The sequence below is a fragment of the Eulemur rufifrons genome, chromosome 16 (genome assembly GCF_041146395.1).
Source record: "Eulemur rufifrons isolate Redbay chromosome 16, OSU_ERuf_1, whole genome shotgun sequence".
Taxonomy (NCBI): domain Eukaryota; kingdom Metazoa; phylum Chordata; class Mammalia; order Primates; family Lemuridae; genus Eulemur; species Eulemur rufifrons.
Window position 1 is genome coordinate 78,082,694 of NC_090998.1, and position 22,735 is coordinate 78,105,428.

The 22,735-nt window shown below is 38.4% G+C and overlaps 1 protein-coding gene across 4 annotated transcripts in view; it reads left to right on the plus strand.

Annotated features, from left to right (window-relative positions):
- Nucleotides 1-22,735, plus strand: part of ANO4 (anoctamin 4) — a 325,441-nt gene that overhangs the window by 158,423 nt on the left and 144,283 nt on the right. For 3 of the 4 annotated variants that reach the window (XM_069490108.1, XM_069490103.1, XM_069490106.1), the window contains 2 exons: nt 5,763-5,954; nt 20,174-20,278. In XM_069490108.1, the coding sequence (XP_069346209.1) occupies nt 5,763-5,954; nt 20,174-20,278 (297 nt within the window). Of the gene's footprint in view, nt 1-5,762; nt 5,955-20,173; nt 20,279-22,735 lie in introns of those variants that run through there. The other variant, XM_069490107.1, reaches the window with a different exon arrangement.

Consider the following 22,735-nt stretch of genomic DNA (forward strand, 5'->3'; position numbering starts at 1 on the left):
ATACTTAAGTGAATGACACATGACGTGCTCCGTTTCCTACCTGTATTCCTGTGTGTTTGAGCTTTTTCCTCCCTAGGATATGGGGAGGTAGCAGCCTATTTTATAAACATTTTGTAAAGTGTTCTTTGAGCCAAATAGGAGAGGATATTAGAAAAGCTCGAGAAAGTTTAGGAACGTTAATTCAATCTTGAGAGTAGCGAAGAGAGCTTTCACCTTCCCTTCTTGCCAGTGTTCGGGAAGGTGAATCACTGGATTTGTTTTCTACTTTGTAATCAAAGAGACAACTGGAAATAAATGTCCTCTTCCACAGATTTTCTTTTTCTTAATTAAAAATAGGGGAGTGTTATGTTGCGCTCATGGTGCTGACTTTCAAAACATAGTTTTTCAGTGGTTTGAAAAGTAATTTACCTAAGAAATGCCAAGGAGAGTGATGCAACACATAGACACTCTCGCCACAAGTTGTAAAACATTGACAGAACTACAAATGTTCCTATGGCACACAGCGCCTCTGAATCACAGGAGTGACATTTAGAAGAAAGCAAATCACTTTTACACAGGCGCACTTCTAGCTGTGTGGTGCAGCCAGAAATAGTGCACATTGGAAGTGGGCCAGAGAGAAAGAGCCCCTAAGAATTTCATGTTATTGAGAAAAATTTTCACTTTTTAGACAGAATTTTTGAGAAGTAAAGAAACTATATGAGAACCTTGAAGAAAATCTGAGCTTTTGTTTTTGTTATCAGGCTATTAAACATTTATTATGTTTCTGTGGACTCACTGAGTCTCTCCATAGAAAACTCAGACCAAGTAGGACAGGTGGGCTTGAAATTTAGGAGACAGAGCAAAGCAGGAGAAATGACTTGTGGATCTGACCACACAGAGATGACAGTTGGAGATGGAGACATGGAGTGTGTAAGATCACCGAGGATGCATAGAAGGTAGAGAATAAAGGCCAGAGTCAAAACCGTGGAAAACCCACCGTGGTGGGCTGATAATGGTTCCCAGATATCTGTCCACATTCTGGTCCCCGGAACCTGTGAATGTTGCCTTATTTGGAAAAGGGGTCTTTGCATATGTGATTCAGTTAAGGACGCTAGGATGAGGAGATTATCCTCGATTATCCAGGCGGTCCCTAAATGTCATCACAAGTGTCCTTATAAGAGAGGGGCAGGGGGAAATGAGATATAGAGAAGGTGATGTGATCACAGAGATGGAGACTAAAGTGATGTGGTCACAGGCAGGAAACACCGAGCACTGCTAGCAGCCATGAGAAGCTGAAGGAGACAAGGTACGGATTCTCCCCCAAAGCTTCTATGGGGGAGCCCTGCCAACACCTCGATTTCAGATGTTTGGCCTCCAGAAATGTGAGATAATAAGTTCATGTTGTGGAACCCCCATAGCTGTGATTTGTTACAGCAGGCTTGGGAAACTAATACCCCTACCTCTGAGAAGAGGAAAGGGAACAGAGTTTAGGAAGGTAGGAGAGGTAGCAAGAAGCTGAAGTGTTGGAGAAACCAAAGAAAGAGTTGAAAAAACAGCTGAGCAGAGACAATGGTATTAAATGCTAGGGAGAAGGATGAAGATTGAGGGAAAGTCATCAATATGACAGAAGATCATGTTGGCAGCTAGCTTGTACTGAGCACCTACTGTGTGTCAGACACTGCCATAAACAGTTTGTAGGTATAAACTCAATTAATTTTCACAACTCTATGAGGTATGCACTGTTATTAGCCCCATTTTACAGGAGAAAAAACTGAGGCACAAAAACCCATTAGATAACTTGCACTAGGTAATAAATGGTGTGGCCGAGATTTGAACCTAGAAACTCTGATTCTGGTATCCACATTTTAGCCACTACTTTTACTTCCCTCTCCTCATCCCTAGAGGTGTGTGTTTCCCCAGGTTCTGACTTTAGGTCTTTTACCAAGTACCGTAGATGATAGGTTTAAGAGGAAAAGGTACTTTTGTAAAGACAATTTGAGGTGGAAAGGAGGGAAGTTTAGAAACCTTACATCACCTGGGTTCCATCTTCTTAGCTGAGTTGGAGAGCACTTTCTCTGCTGAAGCTGAGGGAGGCAGTGAAGTTTCAGGCCTCAGGGCGTCTAAGAAAGATGGTAAGGATATAACAGAACAGAAAGCACGAAATTAAAACTTTGTTGCACAGGTCATGCTCAGTGTCACTTCCTTGACTTGCTCTTGGCCCATGCTCCATCTATGCCCAAGGTGTCTTTGCACCAACTAGGGTGCAAAATGCAGGGGAGAAGGGACTGAAGACAGATTGTCATTTCACACCTGCCCTATGCAAAATACTTTGTCCAGAGCTGAGGAAGGAATCAGAAAAGTACATAATATGATTCTTGCCCTTAGGGACTCTGGAACTAGTTTGAGAAATAGGCCATCCACGTAAAGGCAGGTGAAGGAGAGTTCAAGGGCTCTTGCATGACAAGGGCTCATCGCAAGCTTGGAGACTGGCATGGGCCAGAGGAACTGGAAGGGCATCCAGGGGAAGGTACAGCTCCAGCCTGCTCTTACTGATGAGGTCTTTGATTGCTGGTCAAGAACCAAGAGGACATTTTTAGCCTGGATGGTGACATAAGCCAAAGATGGAAAAGGGGAGAAAGAGACAGTTCTAAAAGAGCTTCGGTCAAAGAAGTGTCAGCATTTTGCACCTTCTAATCCCCACTTGGATAGACCTCTGTGAAGTTACTGTTCAGAACCACCTCAGACTCAAAACAGTTAGTGTATGTATTGGTATTGAATTTGTCAGACTGCATGGCATAGTGGAAAAGAGCAGGGTTAAAATTCGGGTTAATCACTTGTTGCGTGACCTAAGACAAGTAACTTCTTGAGCCTTAGGTTTCATGTCTATAAGATATAAATACCAATTCTGTCTTTTATGATTGTGATGAGGCATTAATGGGATGATGATCAATATCTAATGCAGTGCCTGGCATTTGATAGATAATCAGTGTCAACAGTTTTTTCTAAAGTAATTAAGAACAAATTGAATGATGCAATTTATTGGCTGACAACTCATTTCTAAAGATGAGACTTCTGAATCTTCTATAAATGTTAATGTTTTCAAGTATCTGGAGTATATTTGCTGCCATGTGTAGTAGCTATTGTGTTTACCAATCCCTCTCTCCATGGACTTAGCCCTTGTATGAGGAAAGCTCTCACAGGCCAGGTCCTTTATCTGTACTTCTGAGGACTCTTAATTCCTGGAGGACTGGGATGGATTTGCTCAGGCTTTAAGGGTTCCCCCCAAATTTTCATATAACATACCCACTTTCCTCATAGCCATCTTTTCCTGGTAATACTCATGAATTATTTTTTATTTTTATCACTTTTATTATGATCTACACTATTATACTTTTTAAATGTAGAATTCAACAGTTTCAAGTACCTATGCCAATTATTTCCAGGGTGTAATTTTTATTCTCATTTATGTCATTTTGTGCTTCCTTGAGGGAAGTTATATAAAAGCTAGAAGTGCCACGCTGAGTCAGAATCCTGTTCCCTTCAGGCCAATAATCCTCTGCAAAAGGGACAAGAAAAAATGTTTTTAGGAGAGCAGTCTATTTCATATTTGCAGACTGAGACTGCATGTATCCTCTGATAGTGACTTAAAATGTCTCTTTCATTCCCTTCATCTGTCACCTACAAATCTGTCTACATTCTTCTGGAATCTTGATGGGTCTACAGATGTTCACTTTGCACCTCTGTGGAAATGTGGAACATACAACCGTGGTACAGAGCATGGTAGAGAAGAAGAAAATAGGCTGATGCTGTCATGCCTGTCCTACTAGAGAGAGAGCCCTGGGAGTAGAAGGCTTGCACATGCCCAGGTACCTGGCCATCAGAGCTGGGCATGCATTGCTAGGGGAAGCCAGCCAGGCTGTCTCCCAAGGGGCCGCCCAGCATGGCAGTCCTAACCTGGTGAATCTCCTGAGACTGGGGATCAAGGTCACAGCATTGTGGGCTTAGAAACTGGATCTTGGGGGCAGGTAGACATGGACACTAGTGTGAGTACTCTCTCCCTGTACTGGAAGCTGAATCCTAACCCTAGGCTGTCTGGTGAGCACTGTCAGAATGAGGACAGTGAAGTGGACAAAGGAGAGTAAAATCATATGTCAGGACAGTCTGGCTGTGCAATTGGAATTCTTGAATTTTGAGGCTATTGCTCAGATGGGCACTGCCCATGACTGTCTCTGTGACATTGTATGCTGTTTGTTTGTTGGTTGGTTGTTTTAATGCTTTCTTGGCTGACCAAACTCCATTCTGATTTGAGTCATCCTTCCTTCTGATTTGTTAGAATTTAAAAATTAGCTCCGGTCATGTTCTTCTTTTTCCTCCCCCCTGGGGAAATTTAAGGTGACTCTTCATGCCTTTGACATGACCTGTGATTGCTGGTTTTGCAGTTTACCTCTGAGCAGTCTTGTTACTTCTCTCATTTCTGGGATTTTAGTTGATTTCTCATTGTATCCCCCAAGTACCGATAATCCATAAACCAACTCTTTTACCTCACCAGGTCTCAGTTTCCTCAGCTGTAAAAGGCACCAGATTAGTTAGCTAAACAGTAATGTAATTGCCAACTTTAAATGTCTACATTCAAGTTTCAACAGATTCTCCTCTTAATCAAAAATTCTGTGGTTTGGTGAAGCTTAGCTTTCCCCTGTTGGATGACAAGATTCCTGACCAAGTCCTGATGGCTTGTTGGCATTAAATAAGGCTAACACCTTTTCTGGCTCTTTTTAAAGAACAGAGCTGGATTCAGTCATCCATGAGTTTGAATTCCAGCTCTGTGCTCACAGTGCTTCTTTGGACAATTCATGTCAACTTTCATACTTCAGTGGGGCTTCTAGAATGATTTTATAATTCTCTTTTCCATCAGTATTTATTAGCAGGATTTCTTCTCCTGTGAAAAACTCCCCTTCATCAACTCTCTGGTTGCCTTGAAATGTGGTTACTAAAGGAAAGGCAGAATAAATGTTTGTTTCTTTCCCTTTATCAATTTTCTGAGTAATAAATTGGTATCTTAGCAGCCTCTAATGGTGATCAATGAGGGTTTTTCAAAGATATTCTTTGAACTCATAGATTTTTTTATACAGTTGCATGCATCAGTAAGTAGAATCCATATTAATGTAATTTATGTAAGTTAATGCAATCAGTATTGCTTTTAATGAGATTGACATGATGTCTGGGATTCACTTTAAACTACTTTAGTGCCTAAAAAGCAAACCAACAAGGGGAGTTGGATTGATGAAACAAGTTTGGAAAAGTCAGCATTTGTCGAAGTTGGGTGATGAGTACACCACGTTCATTATACTGTTTTTGCTCTTAGTACATTTGAAATTTTCCTAAATAAAATAGTTCTAAAGATGCATGTAATTCTAAGGTTATCAAAGCTGTAAATATGAGTGAATCAAGTGGAGAAAATTCCTTGCTTTTTATTGAAATTCCAGATACCCCAGCACCAATTCCTAAGCCCCATAGACCCTGACAACAGCATGCCAAATATGTTTGTGTTTCCCAGGGTTTTGAAAATAATTTTGATAAGAGTTTTCATATTTGATTTTGTTGGATCTTACATAATTAAAAGTCTTGTTATGATAACTAAGGAAGTCCACTTTTGAATGAAGCATCCCTTAAGAATTTGCAACACAGTTGCTCCTGCTGTCCGGATTTCATACCAGAAAATAACTTAGCGTTTTAGCCATTCTGAACTGACTTCTTCAGTCTCATGGTGCTATTTCTTATTCCAGGTTTAAGTTTATCTATTCATGGGGCTGAAAAGCGTTTGCAAATCCATCAACGGCGAAGTGTGGCAAGCCGCCCGGGGTCACACCGCCTGCCCGTGGTCAGGCATTCCTCACTCCCACCAGGCAGAAGGTCAATAAAAATGGAGGCCAGCTCTTCTGGAATCACTCATGGAAAAACCAAAGTCTTCCACCCAGGTAATGCATGGGGAAGTTCAACAGGGACCCATCTGAGCAGCAACCTGACACAGCCTGCATTATATTTTTATTAAACGATTATGCCACATGTCCAGTTAAGCTTGCTTTTTGGGGGGAGTCTTGTTTTTATCCCTCTTTTCACCTCAGTAGGTGATAAATGTCACCAAAACCAGTAAGAGAAGACAGAGCTGGATGTACCAGAGAAGGTCAAGGCTACATTCCACATATAGTGGTAGAATCTGAATGAAAATCAGAGTGAATAAACCCTTGCTTGGTTCAGAAAAACTTCTTGTATAATATAACAAAATAGAGATTTGGCCATTTTCCTGATAATTTGCTCTAAGATAACCCAGGAAAAAATTTCAAGCTAAAAATGCCCACTTTGAAACCTAAGTTGACTGTACTGACTTGCCCACATCCTCCTACAGTAAAGAGAGAAGACTGGAGTCGTTATATTAAGTTTTAAGGCTTCTGGGAAGTATCTGTGAGCTCGTAAAAATGTTAAAATGATTCTTCATTAAACCAGGTGAAAAAAGTTTTATGTGCTTATTTTGGGGAGAAGCTCATTTTCATTCATGCATTCATTCATTCAACAAATATTTATTGAGTGTCTGCAACATGCTAGGCATTGTTTTGGATGCTGAGGAAGCATCAGGCAACGTTCCTGCAAAGGGATGTTATAGAAATGTTAAATTGTGAGGGAATTCAGAAATCATTTAGAATAACTGTTACCCATCCCTATTCCTCTCTGTAATGTCCTGGCAGGTGGCCACCTAGTCCCCACTGAACCCAAGCCTCCCAAGCCTCCATCTTCAGCCATATCACACCATCTCCTTGTTCCCTAACCTCACCAAGAAACCCTGGGGCCATTGGGCATGAATTCCTGGAGGTCCGCCATCTTCCATCTTCAAATATATCACTGTTTACTTCCATCCTTCCCCCTTTCCTCAAGTTTTCAGAAGATGAAGGGCTTCCCACTGTCCTTGACCAAACTTTCGTCTGTATCCTTTAGCCTTGGCCACCTCACCTCTCTGGAAGTTTGCTTAGGAGAATGTGTCCCCTGTTTTCATCTCTCTTTCCCTCTTCCATACTGATGGTTACTTCCCTCAGTCCATGACAAGTCTCAAGCTTCTCCTATTCTAACCATCTTCATTTGACACCATATCCTCTTCTCTCTTCCACCCCCTTTTCCTCCTCCCTTCTAAGCCAAACTTCAGAAAGAGTCACCTACCTTTGTTTGCTCTGCTCTCTCACTTCTCATCACTCTTCAACAAACACAATTGGTTTCTCACTCCTCTGCTCCATTGTGGCTGTTGTTGAGGGCCTCAGTGACGTTCTTTCATCACAACCTGGCGGATACCTGCCAGGCTTCTCTGATGCACCAGGTCAGGGTGGACCACGCACTTCTCCTCAAAACACTGTTTCCTTGGCTTCCATGACAGACTTCTTGGTTTTCCTCTGACTCCTCTCATTTGTAACTTTCCTGATTTCCCAACCTCCAGCCTCTCTCTTCCGCTTGCTCCCTGGCCCAGTACAGCATTTATATCAAATACAGAATAATTTATCTCTACCCCAGATCATGCCCTTCACTGTGCTTGTCCTGTGGATTTTATGGTCCAGATCAAACCTCTTAGCATGTTAAAAACAAATGCACTTTATTATTTGGGCCCTGCTGCTTCTTATGCTTCACTTTTTGCCCTCTCTGCCTTAAACTTTATTACTGCAGTGCATCAGTCAGGGTTCAACCAGAAGAGCAGGACCAGTGGAAGATATATTCTAGAGATTGGTTACAAGGGATTGACTTTCATCATGGTAGGGGCTGGCGAGGCAAGTCTAAATTCACAGGCCAGGCTATCTGGAAGGGAAGGCTTGAACTCTTGGGACTGATGCTGCAGTCCACAGGTGGAATTTCTTCTTCTTCAGGAAAGCCTCAGCTCTGCTTTGAAGGGCTTTCAACTGATTGAATCAGTCTGACCTAGATTATCAGGGAGCATCTCCTTTACTTAAAGTCAACTGACTTTAATCACATCTACAAAACACCCTCACGGTAATACCAGATTAGTGGTCATTGAGTAATTGAAGACTGTAGCCTAGGAAAGGACTCATCAAATAGACCATCAGATCTAGTCACATTGATGAGCTTTCAGTTCTCTGAATACCTAATGCGGTTGCATGCCTCCCAACCTTTGCTCATGCTGCTCTCTCTAGGATGCCCTGGTTCTGCTCCACTGTCTTTCAACATTTTGAAATTACCTATCTGTGCACTGAAAGGTCTTCAAGGGAAGGGCTTCTGGATTATATAACTTTGTACTTTCAATAAATATTTGTAGGATAGGACCGAACTGAACCTTCATTAGCTGTTTTTTAAATTATTACAATAGCTTTGTAATTGATCTGCCTGCTTTTCTTTCAATGAGTACTTGAGATACATCAATGAACAAAGGAGACAAAAGTCCTCGCACTTGGGAGTTCACACAGTAGTTGGGAGAGATAATCAAAATAATAAATAAACTACATATTAATAATATATAAAAACTTTATCACATATATAACTATGTTATAGTTATAATTATATTCTATATTATTATTTATAAACTATATATAATAGAATGAATCTATAGTGTTTAGGAAGGGGATAAGAATTATGGAGAAAAGAAAAAGTAGGGGAATCAGGTGGTAGGAAGCGGGTGGCACATTGCAGTTTTAAATAAGGTGGTCAGAGTAGGCCAAATCGAGGAGGAGATGTGAAATCAAAGACTAGAAGTTGCTGAGACAGCCATGTGGATATCTGGGCAACTTCATTCCAGCAGAAAGACAGTCAATAGACAGATTCTGGGGTAGGAGTGAGTTTGGCAGTTTAAGGAACAGCATGGAGGCCCCTGAACCTCAAGTGGAGTGAGTGAGGGGACACGTCATCTCAGTGAGGTCACAAGGACCAGTGGGGCAGGACCTTGTAGGCCACTGTAGGAACTTTGAGCCCCATATGAAGTGGGAACTCTTACAGCTCTGAACAGAAGAATCCCATGATGTAACCTATATTTTAACAGGATATAATATAGACTATAGGGGAGAATAGATTTTGGGGGGAGGGTAAAAGGAGGAAGGTCAGATAAGAGGTCTCCAAAATGATCCAGTGGAGAGATCATGGTCACTCTTACTAGGAGTGGCAGAAGTGTTGGTGAGAATTTGGATTCTGGATGTATTTTAAAGTTGGGACAACAGAATTTCCTAATGGATTGGATGTAGGGGAAGAGAGAAAGAAGAGCTACGGATGACTCCTAAGTTTTGGGACTGAGTAAAATCAACTGAGATGGAGAAGGCTGCAGAAGAAGTAGATTTGGTGGGTTTGAGGGCAAAGGTGGGGCTGAGATCAGAAGTTTGATTGTGGATATGATAATATCATAAACTGGTAAGATCACATGGGTAGTAGTTTGATCTCCCTGTCGGGAGTTTGAGAGATGGGTCTGGGAAAAGATATAAAACTGACAGTCACTGAGGTGTGATATGCTATTTAAAGCTATGAGACAGAAAGAGATGATCAAGGAAAGAAGGACAGAGGGAGAAGGGAAGAGGATCACAGGCTGAGATCTGGGGCTTTCCAATGATAAAGGGACAAAGAGGACATGAGCCACCAAAAAAGAAAGCCAAGGAAGTATGGCCAGCAAAGATGGAGAAAAACCAGAAGTTCCACCTCTTGGAAGTTAAATAAGTTTATCAAGAAAAGAAGAGTAATTATCTAGGTTAAATGTTGTTGAAAGTCAAGTAAGATGAGGACTGAGAATTGACCACTGACTTCAATAAAGTGGAGGTCAATGGTGATTTTGCTAAGAGCAGTTTTGGTGAAGTGGTGGTGATAAAACCCTTATTGAAGTGGGTTTAAGAGAGAATGAGAGGATACAAATTAGATGCTGTGAATGCTGGCAACTTTTTTTGAGCAGCTTTGCTGTGAAAGGTAGTGAAGAAATAGGGCAGCAGCTGGAGGATAAGTAAGGTCAAGAGAGAGTTTCATTTAAAATTGCAAATCTCCAGTAGATGATTCATGATGTTGAAGAGAGGGGGGAATTTGTGATGTGGGCATCAATGAGAAAGGATCCAGGTTAGTTTATCTGTGATAACAAATAACAAGTGGGAAGGAGGAATATGTGGATGTTGGAAGGTATGATGAAGGTCTAAGGAGTTCTTTTCCTACTATGTCAGTTTTTTCTTTAATGTGGGAAGAGGAAGGTCATTAACAAGAATGAGAATGGAGCAATCAAGGTGGGGTGGGGGAGAGAGAAAGAAAGAGGGGGGGTATAGACAGGGCAGTATGTTTGCTAGCTTGCATTAAAGGGCATTTGAAATTCATAGTCATGAAATTAAAGTAGGACTAGTTACCATCATTGTGTATTTTTCCTTATTCAGCTACATAGTAAAGGCATGGAATGGGTGGAGAGTTTAATTTGATCAGGATTGTGGTTTTTACCAAGGAAGTAAGAAAAGAGAGCGTAAATCAAAGGTGCATGAAAGGGAGTGATTGCAGTGATTAATGAGGCGATTTAATCTTAATAAAGAGGGAAGTGAAAAGTTGGTAGGATCAATCAGTTGGAGTTCCAAGAGGATTTGAAAGGTTGTGTTGGGGTTAGGGTAAAAGAAGGAGGAGCTGAAAAGATAAGAGGAGTGGTCAGAGAATGGAATGCACAACAGTGATATCCTGGGGTGGGAGTGCTGTTATTGGCAATGACAAGGCCTAGACCAGGGTGTGACATGAGAGAAGGTAATAGGGTAGAGGGCAAGATCACTGGAGGAAAGAATTCCCAGGGACTGAGAGGCCAGGGTGTGAGAAGGAGCATCTACGTATATATTGAAGTGGTCAAGAATTGAGTAGTTGTGGAAGACTTGATAAGCCAGGCATTAACCTCATCAAGAAGTAAGGGAGTATGGCTTGAGAAGTAGCAAGTGAGTACATAGATAAAGGGTAGAAGGTGATGCAGTATTACAACATGAGATTTGAGGCTGGAGGTGTTTGGGAAAGGTGGAAAGAGAATGGTCTGAAGGTGGCTCTGAGACTCAAGGAAGATGTCCACTCCTTCAGATCTATTGGCACCAGGGATATGGGAGAAAAAAGAGTACCATGCAAAAAAGCCACAGGAAGCGGTGACCTTTGGAAAGATCCAGGTTTTCATTTGAGCAAGAAGATGAATGGAGAAGAGACTGGTGATGTTCAGAGAATTCTGGAGGGCCCAGTGGAAGGATTTTAGATGTTGGGTAATTGCCATCAGTGGCTCTTTCTATGTCATTTTCCAGACCACCCCAAAGTTCTCCTGCAGAGAAGATAATTAATATCAGCCCATCTCTTCTTAAAAATCTTTATGGCTATCCATAGGATAGTGTGAGCCCAGTTTTTCAAGCCCTCTACAATTTACCCTCTCCCTACTTTCCCAAATATATCCCCTTTGATACTGTCATTACCTACCTTATTCTGCTTCAACCATCAGAAGCTTTTCCCTATTTCTCAAGTGGACTTTTATTCTTCCATTTCTCTGCCATTGCTCAAGCTCCTGCCTCATCTTGGAATGTCCCTTCCCCTAGTAAATGTCTATCTAGCTCTTCTTGTTCCTCAAAATGTAACTCAAATTCCACTTCCTCCAAGAAGCTTTCTAGATCTCACTAGTCAGAATGGATCTCCCATTTCATCCTTCCACAGAACCTGGAAGCCTTATCAAAGTCCATCTGTTTTTATGGTTTTATATGAAGTTCTCCTGGAAGATAGGAACTGTCTTCAACTCATCTTTATACCTTCCATTACTCCTAACACCATGCATTATTTAGAGTAGGGTCTTCATAAATGATTACCTGTGGTTTGTAGAAATCTGTTCTACCCACCAGATATAGGTTTGAATTCTGAAGTTATACAGAGTAAATCAAATTCTTCTTTCCTATAACAATGCTTCAGTTGTTTAAAAACTCATTCTGAGCTATTTTCCAAGTGAAACATTTCCTAGTTTCTTCAGCACTTCCTTGAATGCCGTGATATTCATATTCTTTACTATCCTACTCTCTGTTCTTAGAAACAGTCTTATTTCATTACTGCCTCTTTGAAAATGCAATGCCCAGAATCGTTAGAGTCAGATCCAGACACAGTAGAGTCAGTCTGTCCTTTCCTTTAATTAACATCCTGTGCTGATATTAATATAATAAAAATTAAATCAATGTTATGAAGGCATTTCCTAATGGTGTAATGTCAACGTGGGATAATTTGGCATATCTCAAGTCACTGGTCTCACCTTATAAACACATCACTGTATTTATCTCTCCATCATTTTATCATAGGTTCCTAAACCCTATATACATTGACTATTGGTTGAAAGTATGAATAAAGCCAATTCTTTACCATTCTTTCCTTAATAATAATTAAGGAAAATATATTAAACAAATTATAATTAAAAGCCTATTATCTAAAAATGTATTTATAAAATTCATATTAGTCTGGCAAGGTAGCATGTGATTTAAGTTCCATTCTCTTTATTTTTAGTGTACTTGCACTAATTCACCATAGTTCTCTGTTGGGGAATTACAGAAGAGATCTCAAACTGAGTTTCTTATTTGTAGTGAGTCATAGATCTTAGAAGCAGCATGGATACTGTAGTCATATTGGGCCTATTAAGTTATCCATCTATTTTTTTATAAAGTGAATAATCTTAGTTCCCAAAGTACACTCTAAAAGCCCACTCAGACTGGTTGTTAAGTACAAAAAGAAAGAGCATGAGAGTCTTGTAGATCTTCTGTGTCATCAGCCTGAACAATTTCAGTTTGTTCAACCCCCTTTGAGTTTAAAAATATTTCTGAGTGCCTACTATCTACTAACAAATATTTATTTGGAAGATGCCCTCCTTGGAGCTGGGATGATGCAATACTCTATTAAACATGGCCCTTAAGGAGTTCACAGTCGTGTTCAAGACAGACAATCTGTCAGTGTTCTTTGTTATAAACAACAGAAACCAATTCTTTAAGCAAAGAAGGAATTTAAATTTGAAGAATGTGGATGGAAAACCTAAAGAACCAGCCTTGAAAAGGGAGCAGAAATGAAGAAAAGAAATTTTATTTGACTATCTGGGATGAAGGAACTCTTACCATTTTTCCTAGTTTTGCATCATTTGGCTCAAGTTTTGAAGACGGGGGAGAGAGTCCTGTTGGCCATGCGCCTTTCCCTTGGTTGGATAGTGATGAGACAAAGGATAGAGTAGAAGACCCCTCCCTTCAGCCTTCATAACGGGAAAGCAGGACCCCTTGATTTCTCCTGCCGCCTGGGCTGCACACAAGAGAGGGAGAGGTACTTCCCATAAAGGAAACAGAGGTGATGTGAGGAAAGAGAAATGTATGTGGAAGAATATCCGCTATAGGGATGTGTACTTAACCTGCTATGATAGAAGTCAAACAGTGTTAAGGCTGAAACAGAGATATAAATAAAGTTATGAGAGCATCTGACTGGGGAGCTGCTCAGAAGGATTCACATCTGGTCCACAAATGTGACTTTGAATTCAGCTAGGATATCAACAAGAGAGAGGGGAATGACCATCCAGATGTAAGAAAGAGTGTGATAATGGAGACAATGCGTTATACTGGTTCTGAATGCAAGCTTTACTGTTAGGTGTTTAAAACCCAGATATGTTAACTGATCTTGGACAAATCACTTCATTTCTCTGAATCTTAGTTTCCTCATCAGTAAAATGAGCATATTAATGCCTACCTCACGGTATAAGGGTTGTCAGATTAAATACAGGGCTCCCAGTTAAATTTAAATTCCAGACAAAAAACAAAGTACTTTTTGAATATATGTCTCAAATATTGCATGGAGTACATTTATAATAAAAATCACGGTATTTATTTGAAATTCACATTTAGCTGGGCATCCTGTATTTTTATGTGTTATATCTGGCAACTCTATATAGCCTTGTTATAGCAATTGAACAAATTAATTCACATAAAATGCCCAGTATCATCTTTGACACATACTAGGTGCTTAGTAATAAATGACAGTGATCCTTTTTGTTGTCACTATCATCATAAGTAAAATTCAAAGGCTTAAAAGTGACTATGTCCCAGAATCCTTCCTCAGTCACTGTATCGTACAGCAGTTTCGCAGTTAACTTGCGCTGGAATACCAGTAAGATGGTCTCTCATTATGCTGTGTCAACACAGAAGCCTTTCACCATCTTCTTGACTTGTATGGTTTCCTTTTCCTTCTGGTTGTTTCAATGGTTTCTCTTGTGTATTGATTTCATTTTGACCTTACCCTTTAGCCATGCATAATTAATTAATATTATTTTCTACCCCCCTTTATAGGCCAATAATAAAAGTATTAAATGGTACTAGGCTTAGGAATGCAATTTAAGGGTCAAATGCAGAGTAAACTGAAACATTGATTTTGATTTTTTGAGTTTGAAACTATAAAGCTTAGTGGATATGGATCAAATTATCCCAGGTAGTGACTGTGCCATATAAAATAGAATCAGAAGCTTCTAAAGCCTAAACTATTTCTTTTTTTGCTTCTCCTTTATCTATTAGGCCCATCATACAGCCCTAGAGAAGTGTCATTAATCACAGAATATGCCCTTTGTTCTCTTTTAGGATTTGTAAAATGAATTTTGCTGATCTGTTTCATTAATTTCCCAAGTAATTTCTAATATGATTTCTTTTTTTCTCACTTTTAAAACCTAAGTGGCTCTTTCCTCCATTCTGTATGACTATTTTTCTCTGAGATATGTGTGTGTATATATATATATATATATATATATGGTATTTAAATGCTGGGACACATTGATTTCACAGGAAAGAACCTTTAGGATTTTGTTTCTAGTGAGCTAGAATGGTGGTAGTGTTGTCTTGTACATATACACAGGCATTAAATACATCATTTGACAATAATAAAATTATAGCTACAATTTATTAAGCACCATATTCCCAACCTCAAGAATTGTCAAGCTATTTGCATTTTTTATCTCATTTAATTCCTGTAATATCCTCATGCTATTATCCTCATTTTATGAATGGAGAAACTAAGGCACAGAGAAGGGTAAGTAAGTAACTTGCCCAAGGTCATACAGCCTGTAAATGGTGGAAGCAAGATTTCAACTCAGGTGTCCTGATTCACTCATTCAATGTGCTGATACCTTCTTCTTCAGACAACTTGGTAGCAACATTTCTAGCAAGTTAGCATTAAAAAAAAGCCTAGGAAAATTTAAATTAGTGGCTCTACAATAGTTAAAACCTTAGCATGAGAAGACCATACTAAAGAAGGAACCAGTTAGGTTCTATTGAGCACAGATGTTGTCACCTTAATGGTTATTATTTCTTTATGTATAAGTGATGTTCCGCTTTGTAGCTTCTCTTTTTGTTCTACTCTGCTCTGGACTTTTGTTTTTCATCTTCACTTTTTCTAGTTCTGATTTTATGAAACTCATTCCTTTTCCCGCAAGTTTCAAAGATTACTTTCTAGAACCAATGTCAGGGTTTGAGCTCAAATTAGAGAACAGACCGAACTCAGCAAATATCTTTCATAACCTGTTTTATCCCTTAAACGGTCATACCAGAGGCTGTTGGGAGAGGAAGAGGAGAAGAGCATTAACCAGAGATTTTTAAACAAGAAACACTTATCTCTAGTTCTGCTGAGATGAGAGTCAAGATACAACTCATGCTTTAGGGGGAAAAAATAAGGAAAAGGTAAATGTATGGCCAGTCTTTAGAATAATAATCATGATACCACCATCTTACATTTAGATGATGTTTAGGTGATGTTCTTTTGTTTCCAAAGGGCTTTCCCAAATGTTTCTCCTTCATGTCAGTTAAGTTCTCACAGCAGTCTGTGAGGTGGAATTACTCTACTATTTCACTGTGGCACAGGAAATGAAATTACTTGCCTGAAAGCACAGAACTGGTCATTGATATGGCCCCTGACTAGAACCCAAGTCTTTAATTTCTTATGGGTATTTTTTCCACTGTACCAAATGTTTTTCTTGAAGATGAAAATTAGTTGAGTGTGAAATTTTGGTGTTTTCTCATCTTCTTTTTAGAAAACAGACATTTTATTGGATAGGGTGGCCAAGACTTGTTTACTGAATCTCAGGAAACGGGCTACTCTACTGGAGTGAATCTGAAGCTTGGATGCAATTACATCTTCCTATCTGTGAATGGATTTTTGGTGTGGCTGGAGGATAAGGTCTTCCACAAGACTTTGAAATTGTATGGAAGAAAACCCGTAAGGGCTGCTTGGGACTTCTGTTTTATTTCTCATTGTGTTGAAGGTGAATGTGGTGCCTTTCAGAACAGTTAGTGCCATAGTTTAGAAGAAACACTAATCATCCTACGTTTAATCGCTTCCTTTTTAAGTGGGTGTTTTTAGACGTGTGATATGAGTCTAGTCAATAGGGGGCTGCTTAGGAAAACAAGCTATTTTGGGCCTTGGCAAATGTGGGCATTGGTGTCTGTGCTCCTTGATATCATTTGCTGAGTAACTAAATTGTGTTTTCTAAAAATATACACCAAGTTCTTCTCTTATTTGCATTTTCTTTTTCCCTTTGCTGAGGGGCATATACACATATTTTGACCAACGTGTTACATTTAGAGAGAATTTCCTGAAAAATCTTTTCACAGCCATTTGAGCCTACAAAGTGAATGAAGAAAAGGCATAGAAAAGGCAGCCACAAAGAAAACCAAATGAGTAATTTCTGGAAAGAGTATGGTGTTTTGTGGGATTTAAAACTGCTTGTTCTGCCTGAAGCTATTCCAAATAATTTTACATTTAAGAAGCTTGGAGAGATTTAAGTACGGCGGTCCCCTGTACCCGTGGTTTCTTTTCTGTGGTTTCAGTTACCCGAGGTACAATACAATAAGATATTTTGAGAGAGAGAGCGAGAGACCACATCCACATACCTTTTACTACAGTATATTGTTATAATTGTTCTATTTTATTACTATTGTTGATAATTTCTTACTATGCCTAATGTATAAATTAAATTTTATCATAGGTATGGATGTCTAGGAAAAAACACTATATATAGGGTTTGGTACTATTGGTGATTTCAGGCATTCACGGGAGCAGGGGGTCTTGGAATGTATCTCCCAAAGGCAAGGGAGTAGGGGACAACTGTAACTATTGTATGTAACTATTGTATATTGTATATAGCTCCAGATCATACAACTATAACTCATAGAGTTGGGACTTAAAGGCCTAAGCCCTTAACCATGATGGATAATCAGTTAATGTGAGTTTCTATTATGATTAATTGCCTGAGTTATTGCTGAGAGACTGACTCACAAGACAGGCAGAGTCCCCAGCTTTTATGAGGTTTATCATCTTGAAAGGGCTAATATTCCTTCAATATTCATCTGAAGTCCTTCTGTATATAAAGACTTATCATTCCAGTTAAGAGAATAAACAACGTTGTTCTAAGGCTGAAAATCTCAGTTTCTCTTCTGTAACCCCTCCTAAACCTGAGACTCTCTCTTCCCCTCATCTGCAAGAGTCCTTGTTATCATGGCATAGATGTCAGCATCTAGGAGATTGGAAGACACCACAGAGTTCTACCTCCCTGACTCACAAATCCTTCCTGCTATTTGAAGCTTTGCAGTTCTGACTCCCAGACCCTCCTGGGAATTTTTAGTGCATGGATGCATTGTAATTTAGGAGATCACAATCTTGTTAATCCTAGGAAACATGGAAGTGATTTTGTTGAAGATCAGCCATTATTGGCTGAAGTAGTAAAATTATTATTATTAATAACATTTTAGACCTGAGAAACATCTTCCCACTATTAGCCAAAGGTGGTTCTCCAGTCAGGACCCAGTCCAAAGTCGGGTTGTTAGGACTATGCATCATTAATCATTTGAGGGAATAGCTTTAGCCTTATAGGAACTAGTGTGGGTGAATCAACCTGTTGATTCCTGCTAATACAAGCCAGGCTTTCTTTCGTAAAAGAATGAACTTACAACATCACTAGATTTATAGTTACATAACACTAATAATGTAGAAGAGCGTCACATGTATATCTGTTACAATAGCACTTATGAAGCATCCTCTGTTGTGAAACTATTTTTAGTGTATGGCACAATAAATAGATTTTGGTAAGCACTATAAATAAAGTTAAGAAACAGAGATGGAAAGTTTTCTCAGAACCAGTGTACTATCCCACATGTAAATCCAGGGTTCCCAGTGTCAGCTCCTCTAGAAGAACTATATTTATTTCCTTGCTCTCTTCCTTAAAGATCTATCTTGAGCACTGGCTGATGCAGGTGAAGTCTGTAAGGACACGTGGGACCTGCCTCCCTTCTTAATACTGTTCTGTATCTTGACACTGTCGTAGGAACACTGAATTCACCTATGGGGAGTTCAAAACAAAGCTCTAAATTTCAAAAATGGTATCTTTGCAGCCTCTTAAGTACAAAAATACTACATGAGAAGATTTATTTTAGATATGTAGCTCAGGTTTTGAAATATCACTGCCACCTATTCTGTAAAAAAATGCTGCATTTGAGGATTTATATAAAATATACCTCCCAGGACGATTTTTATTTGTAAAATATGAACAGCATGTAGACAGAAGCTCAGATTTGGCATCATCTATTATGAGGAAATCACATAAAATATCATGTGTCCTCCTAAGCCTACTTTACATATTCCCAACATTTTATGTCACATGGGGAAGATAAGACTGGATTTGTCAGCCTTTTCTTTCTGTTTCAATATAAACTAACTATTCCAAGTCCCAAATTATAGGATTTTTTTTTTTTTTTTTACTGAATTGTTTTTATTTAACCTAGGCCACAAACTTGGAATAGGCCCTCATTTTGCAGAAAATGATTGTCATTTAAAGTTTTTTAGTGAATCACCCTGATCTAACACGATGGGCCAAATTATTTATAATACATATACTGTCTATAATTTTTACTAGAACCTCCCCAAATTTTCATCCTCTTTATTTTATAAATGAGGATGGTAAGAGTTATTGAGCTCATGATTTACTGGCTCAAGGTCACATAAAAGTAAAATTCAAATCCGGGTCCGTTTAGTACCAAAATCTTCTCTTTAGCTCACTTGTCTTAATTTGCAAATATAAGGTCTGTCTAGATTTGATTGAATAAGCAACGGAATTTTCAGTAATTTATTTAATCTCTTGGAATTACTAAGAACAGTGATTTTGTAGGTGAGTGGAGGGCAAGTGGGGAGGGGCAGTAGCGTCAGTTATATTGTCATGTATCATAGCGGAAAACAAGCAGCAGTATATAAAATTGATAAATCAAGAAACAATGCAATGCACATATAGAAGTATCCAACAGAAACTCTTAAATGTGATCAGACTGGGGAAGAAGACATGGCAAAAGGGGTAGCTGTTGATTTTCATTATAAGCCCTTTGGTACTCTGAGATTTTATTTATTACTTGATACAATTTAACAAGATTTTACAGAAAAAGTAAAAAAATATATTATCTAGAGTATGTCTTTCATAGTAGTCTACAGATAGCCTATCAAGGTGCCTTAAATTGTGCGTATTTTCTTAGCCTATATCCATTATGGTTACTAGTAATGCGAAATTGTAGTAAAAGGAGCAACTAATATGTTCAAGGTGTTGTTCTAGGGTTTGTAGGAGATAAAAGGTAGATGCAATTTGGTCCTGGGCCGAAATGTGTTACAGTCCAGTTGAAGGTGCTGACAGTGAGGAAGATGTCTAGATGGGAACACGTAGGAAATCACATGTTATCTGTCTACTCCACACTGTGCTAGGTACTTTACCTACCTTATTTTTCATGGAAAATATATGCTATAGAAAAGATAAAATATAATTTTGAAGAAGATGGTACCATAAAGTATTTGTGTTAAATGTCACTTTTTAATTCATGTGGAAGCTGAAAATAATTTTAAATGTCCTTGAGTGGAGGCTAACATGTTAATTCACTTAGGAAATTTTCAACAAATGCTATGAAGTATGTTGCATTGTAATAAACTTGTTGCCTTATTTTTGCATTGGAAATACAAGTGAACCTTTATGGTCCTATAAGGAACAAACGGCTTGTGTGTGTTCCTCTTCTTCTTTTATTTTTTTTAAAGTCATTTGCACAAGAGGGAGGATCACTGGCACATCAGCTAGCTGTTCACTTTGGATTTTGACATTGCTTCTTTTTGGGACCCTAATGATGGGCTCTCTGATAACCGGTGCAAACTCCATGAATATCTTTCATTTCTCTAGAAGCAGGTGTGGATTTGCAAGGCTACCAGCTGGATATGCAAATACTACCTGACGGGCCAAAGAGTGATGTGGACTTTTCAGAGATTCTTAATGCAATACAAGAAAGTAAGTTTCACTCAAATTTTAAAAATTCACCGTGAGTGGAGAAACTATTAGAATACTTGGGAGGGGTGATAAAATTAGAAACCTTAGATGCCAAACTTTGGAAAATAATAATAAAATGATGCCATAAAAGAGACACTGTGAAAAATAATTTTGAGACTACAAGAGGTGGTTTAATTTTTGAAACTAAACCACACAATGTTTTGAAGAAGCTGTAGCGGAACTATGAATTCTGTATACTGTATTTAGTATGTTATAATATTTAGTAAACCTCCAAGTATTGTAATATTTTAGATTTCTTGATTAATCATAATCAAAGAAAAATTCTTTAGAAACCAAAATACAATTCCTCTACTCAAATGTAAGCTGTAAGAAGTAAATGCTGGTGCAGTAAGCTGACTTCAGAAGCCTATTCTCCAGAAGGAGTATCTGGAGTCATTTATGATGTATTGTGTCCCAGAAGTAAAGCCCTCTCTTCTGAGCATTTTGATTAATCAAATAAATAGTCTTCTTAGACTATTTTATTTATGTTTTATAATTTTCCCTCAGAATTTTATCAGGATCGTCACGTTTACTCAAGTTACAGATTTAGCTCTGGCCATGAGTGATGTGGTCTCACAATGCTCGGTCATTACCGTTCACGTTTCCTTTTCAGAGCTCTAATTCTAGATGATGACAGTCCTCTTTTATTTTTTTGACACTCCTCTTTTAATATGAAATAGTGTTATATAATGTTGGATTTAAGAGGTTTTGATATGAAGAGCATTGCGTAAAGAACCACTGCATTTTTTTTTTCTGCTTTTAGTTTTGGGACGTTACATTTCTATACTAATTTTCTTATGAATAATTTTAAATGTTTTTCTAGTAGTTATTCCCATTTATCATTATACTATCCTCTTGACCTGATGAGGTGTTTAACATCTCCACCTTAAAGATGGGACAACTGAGGGTGGGAGAAATTAAATGACAAGGTAACCTGATAGTAATGGAGGCCAGACTGGAAGGGAGCCTGTCTGTTCCTTCATTTCATTCCTTTATGAATGCGCTCCACGTGGGATTTGGACACACTGGGGTGAGGACCTTGAAATGGAAGATGAGGCTACTTTTGAGAGAAATATTATTAATGAAGAATATAAGAGGACCAGCTATTTTTTTTCTGGTTGAACAATCCCTTTTTTATTAATGAATAAAAGAGAAAAATTTTCCCCAGGAGAATAAAAATCAAATTAATAGGCATTGGAAAGAAAATAACCTTTCATGGAAAGTTATAAAGTTATGTAATTACTTCATTTGATTTGAAAGATGGATTGTACAATGCGCAAAGGATTTTTTTAAAAATTTCAATAAATGATAAAAAAGTTGGCTTCTCTGAAAGTGTTAGAGATAAACTTAAATTTTTTTTAGGGCTAAATGAACTTACATCAAAATGAACTTATAAAAGCTTATAAGGGACTATTTTTACAGTAATTTTTTTTGAATCTTAGTAAAGACACATTTGTATATGATGTTAAGTGTTCTATCATTTAGAATGGTGGCCACTTTATGAACAGGTAGAGGAGTATAAATTTATGTGTATTTAATAACTAAATTTAAAAATAAGAAAAAGGAAATATTACTTGACTTTAAAATGCAAATCAAACTCTATAGATTTATGAATTTTCTAGTGCTTTGAGATTAGCAAGATGATGGAAAAATTTCACTGTTTTCTACAAATTTAGTGATGCTGTCTCTTTGTACATACATAACGTTCAAGATCAAGCTAGAAGAGTTTCTGCTAAATACAGAATTAAATAAAAATGATTAGAAAAAATGAACTACTTTGGGTTTTAAAATTTTTATTATGGCTTTACATCTTGCTGCAAGAATTTCCCCACCATGCTTCTACATTGTAAAATACATTTACATTATTTTTGCCTATAGTGTGCATGCCCTAAGTGGAGCTTCATCTATTCTAAAGATGTCTCGGAGTGGCTGGCCGTAGTCAAGTTGTTTTTCAAATCTTCTGTATTAGATGTGGAGCCTATAAGACAGGAAAGAATTATTTTATCCATTCATCCCTCCATCTCACCTGCCATGTGCTAAGCACAGTACTTTAAAGCAGTGTTGAATGTTTTTGTACAAAGTCCAATCCAGGAAAAATAAAAACATTTACAGATCACATCTTGTTTTGTCGTTCAAAATGAAAACAACTTGATTGCTTTCTTGGAAAAAGGCATTTATACGTGGAAGTATAATGTAAAGGGATATTTATGTGTGTGTGTGTGTGTGTGTGTGTGTGTGTATGTGTTTTTTTTCCTTTATGTTATTTTTCCCTCCCTCTTTATTCTCATCCATCACTCCTCATCCCAAGATGGCAGCCAGGTCCCTTGAACTTTTTTGTTTCAGCAGAGTTTTGTCTTGCCTGAAGTTCCTGGCTTTTGTTTTCTGAAAGCCTGAGCTTCTGAGGGACTGATGCTTGGG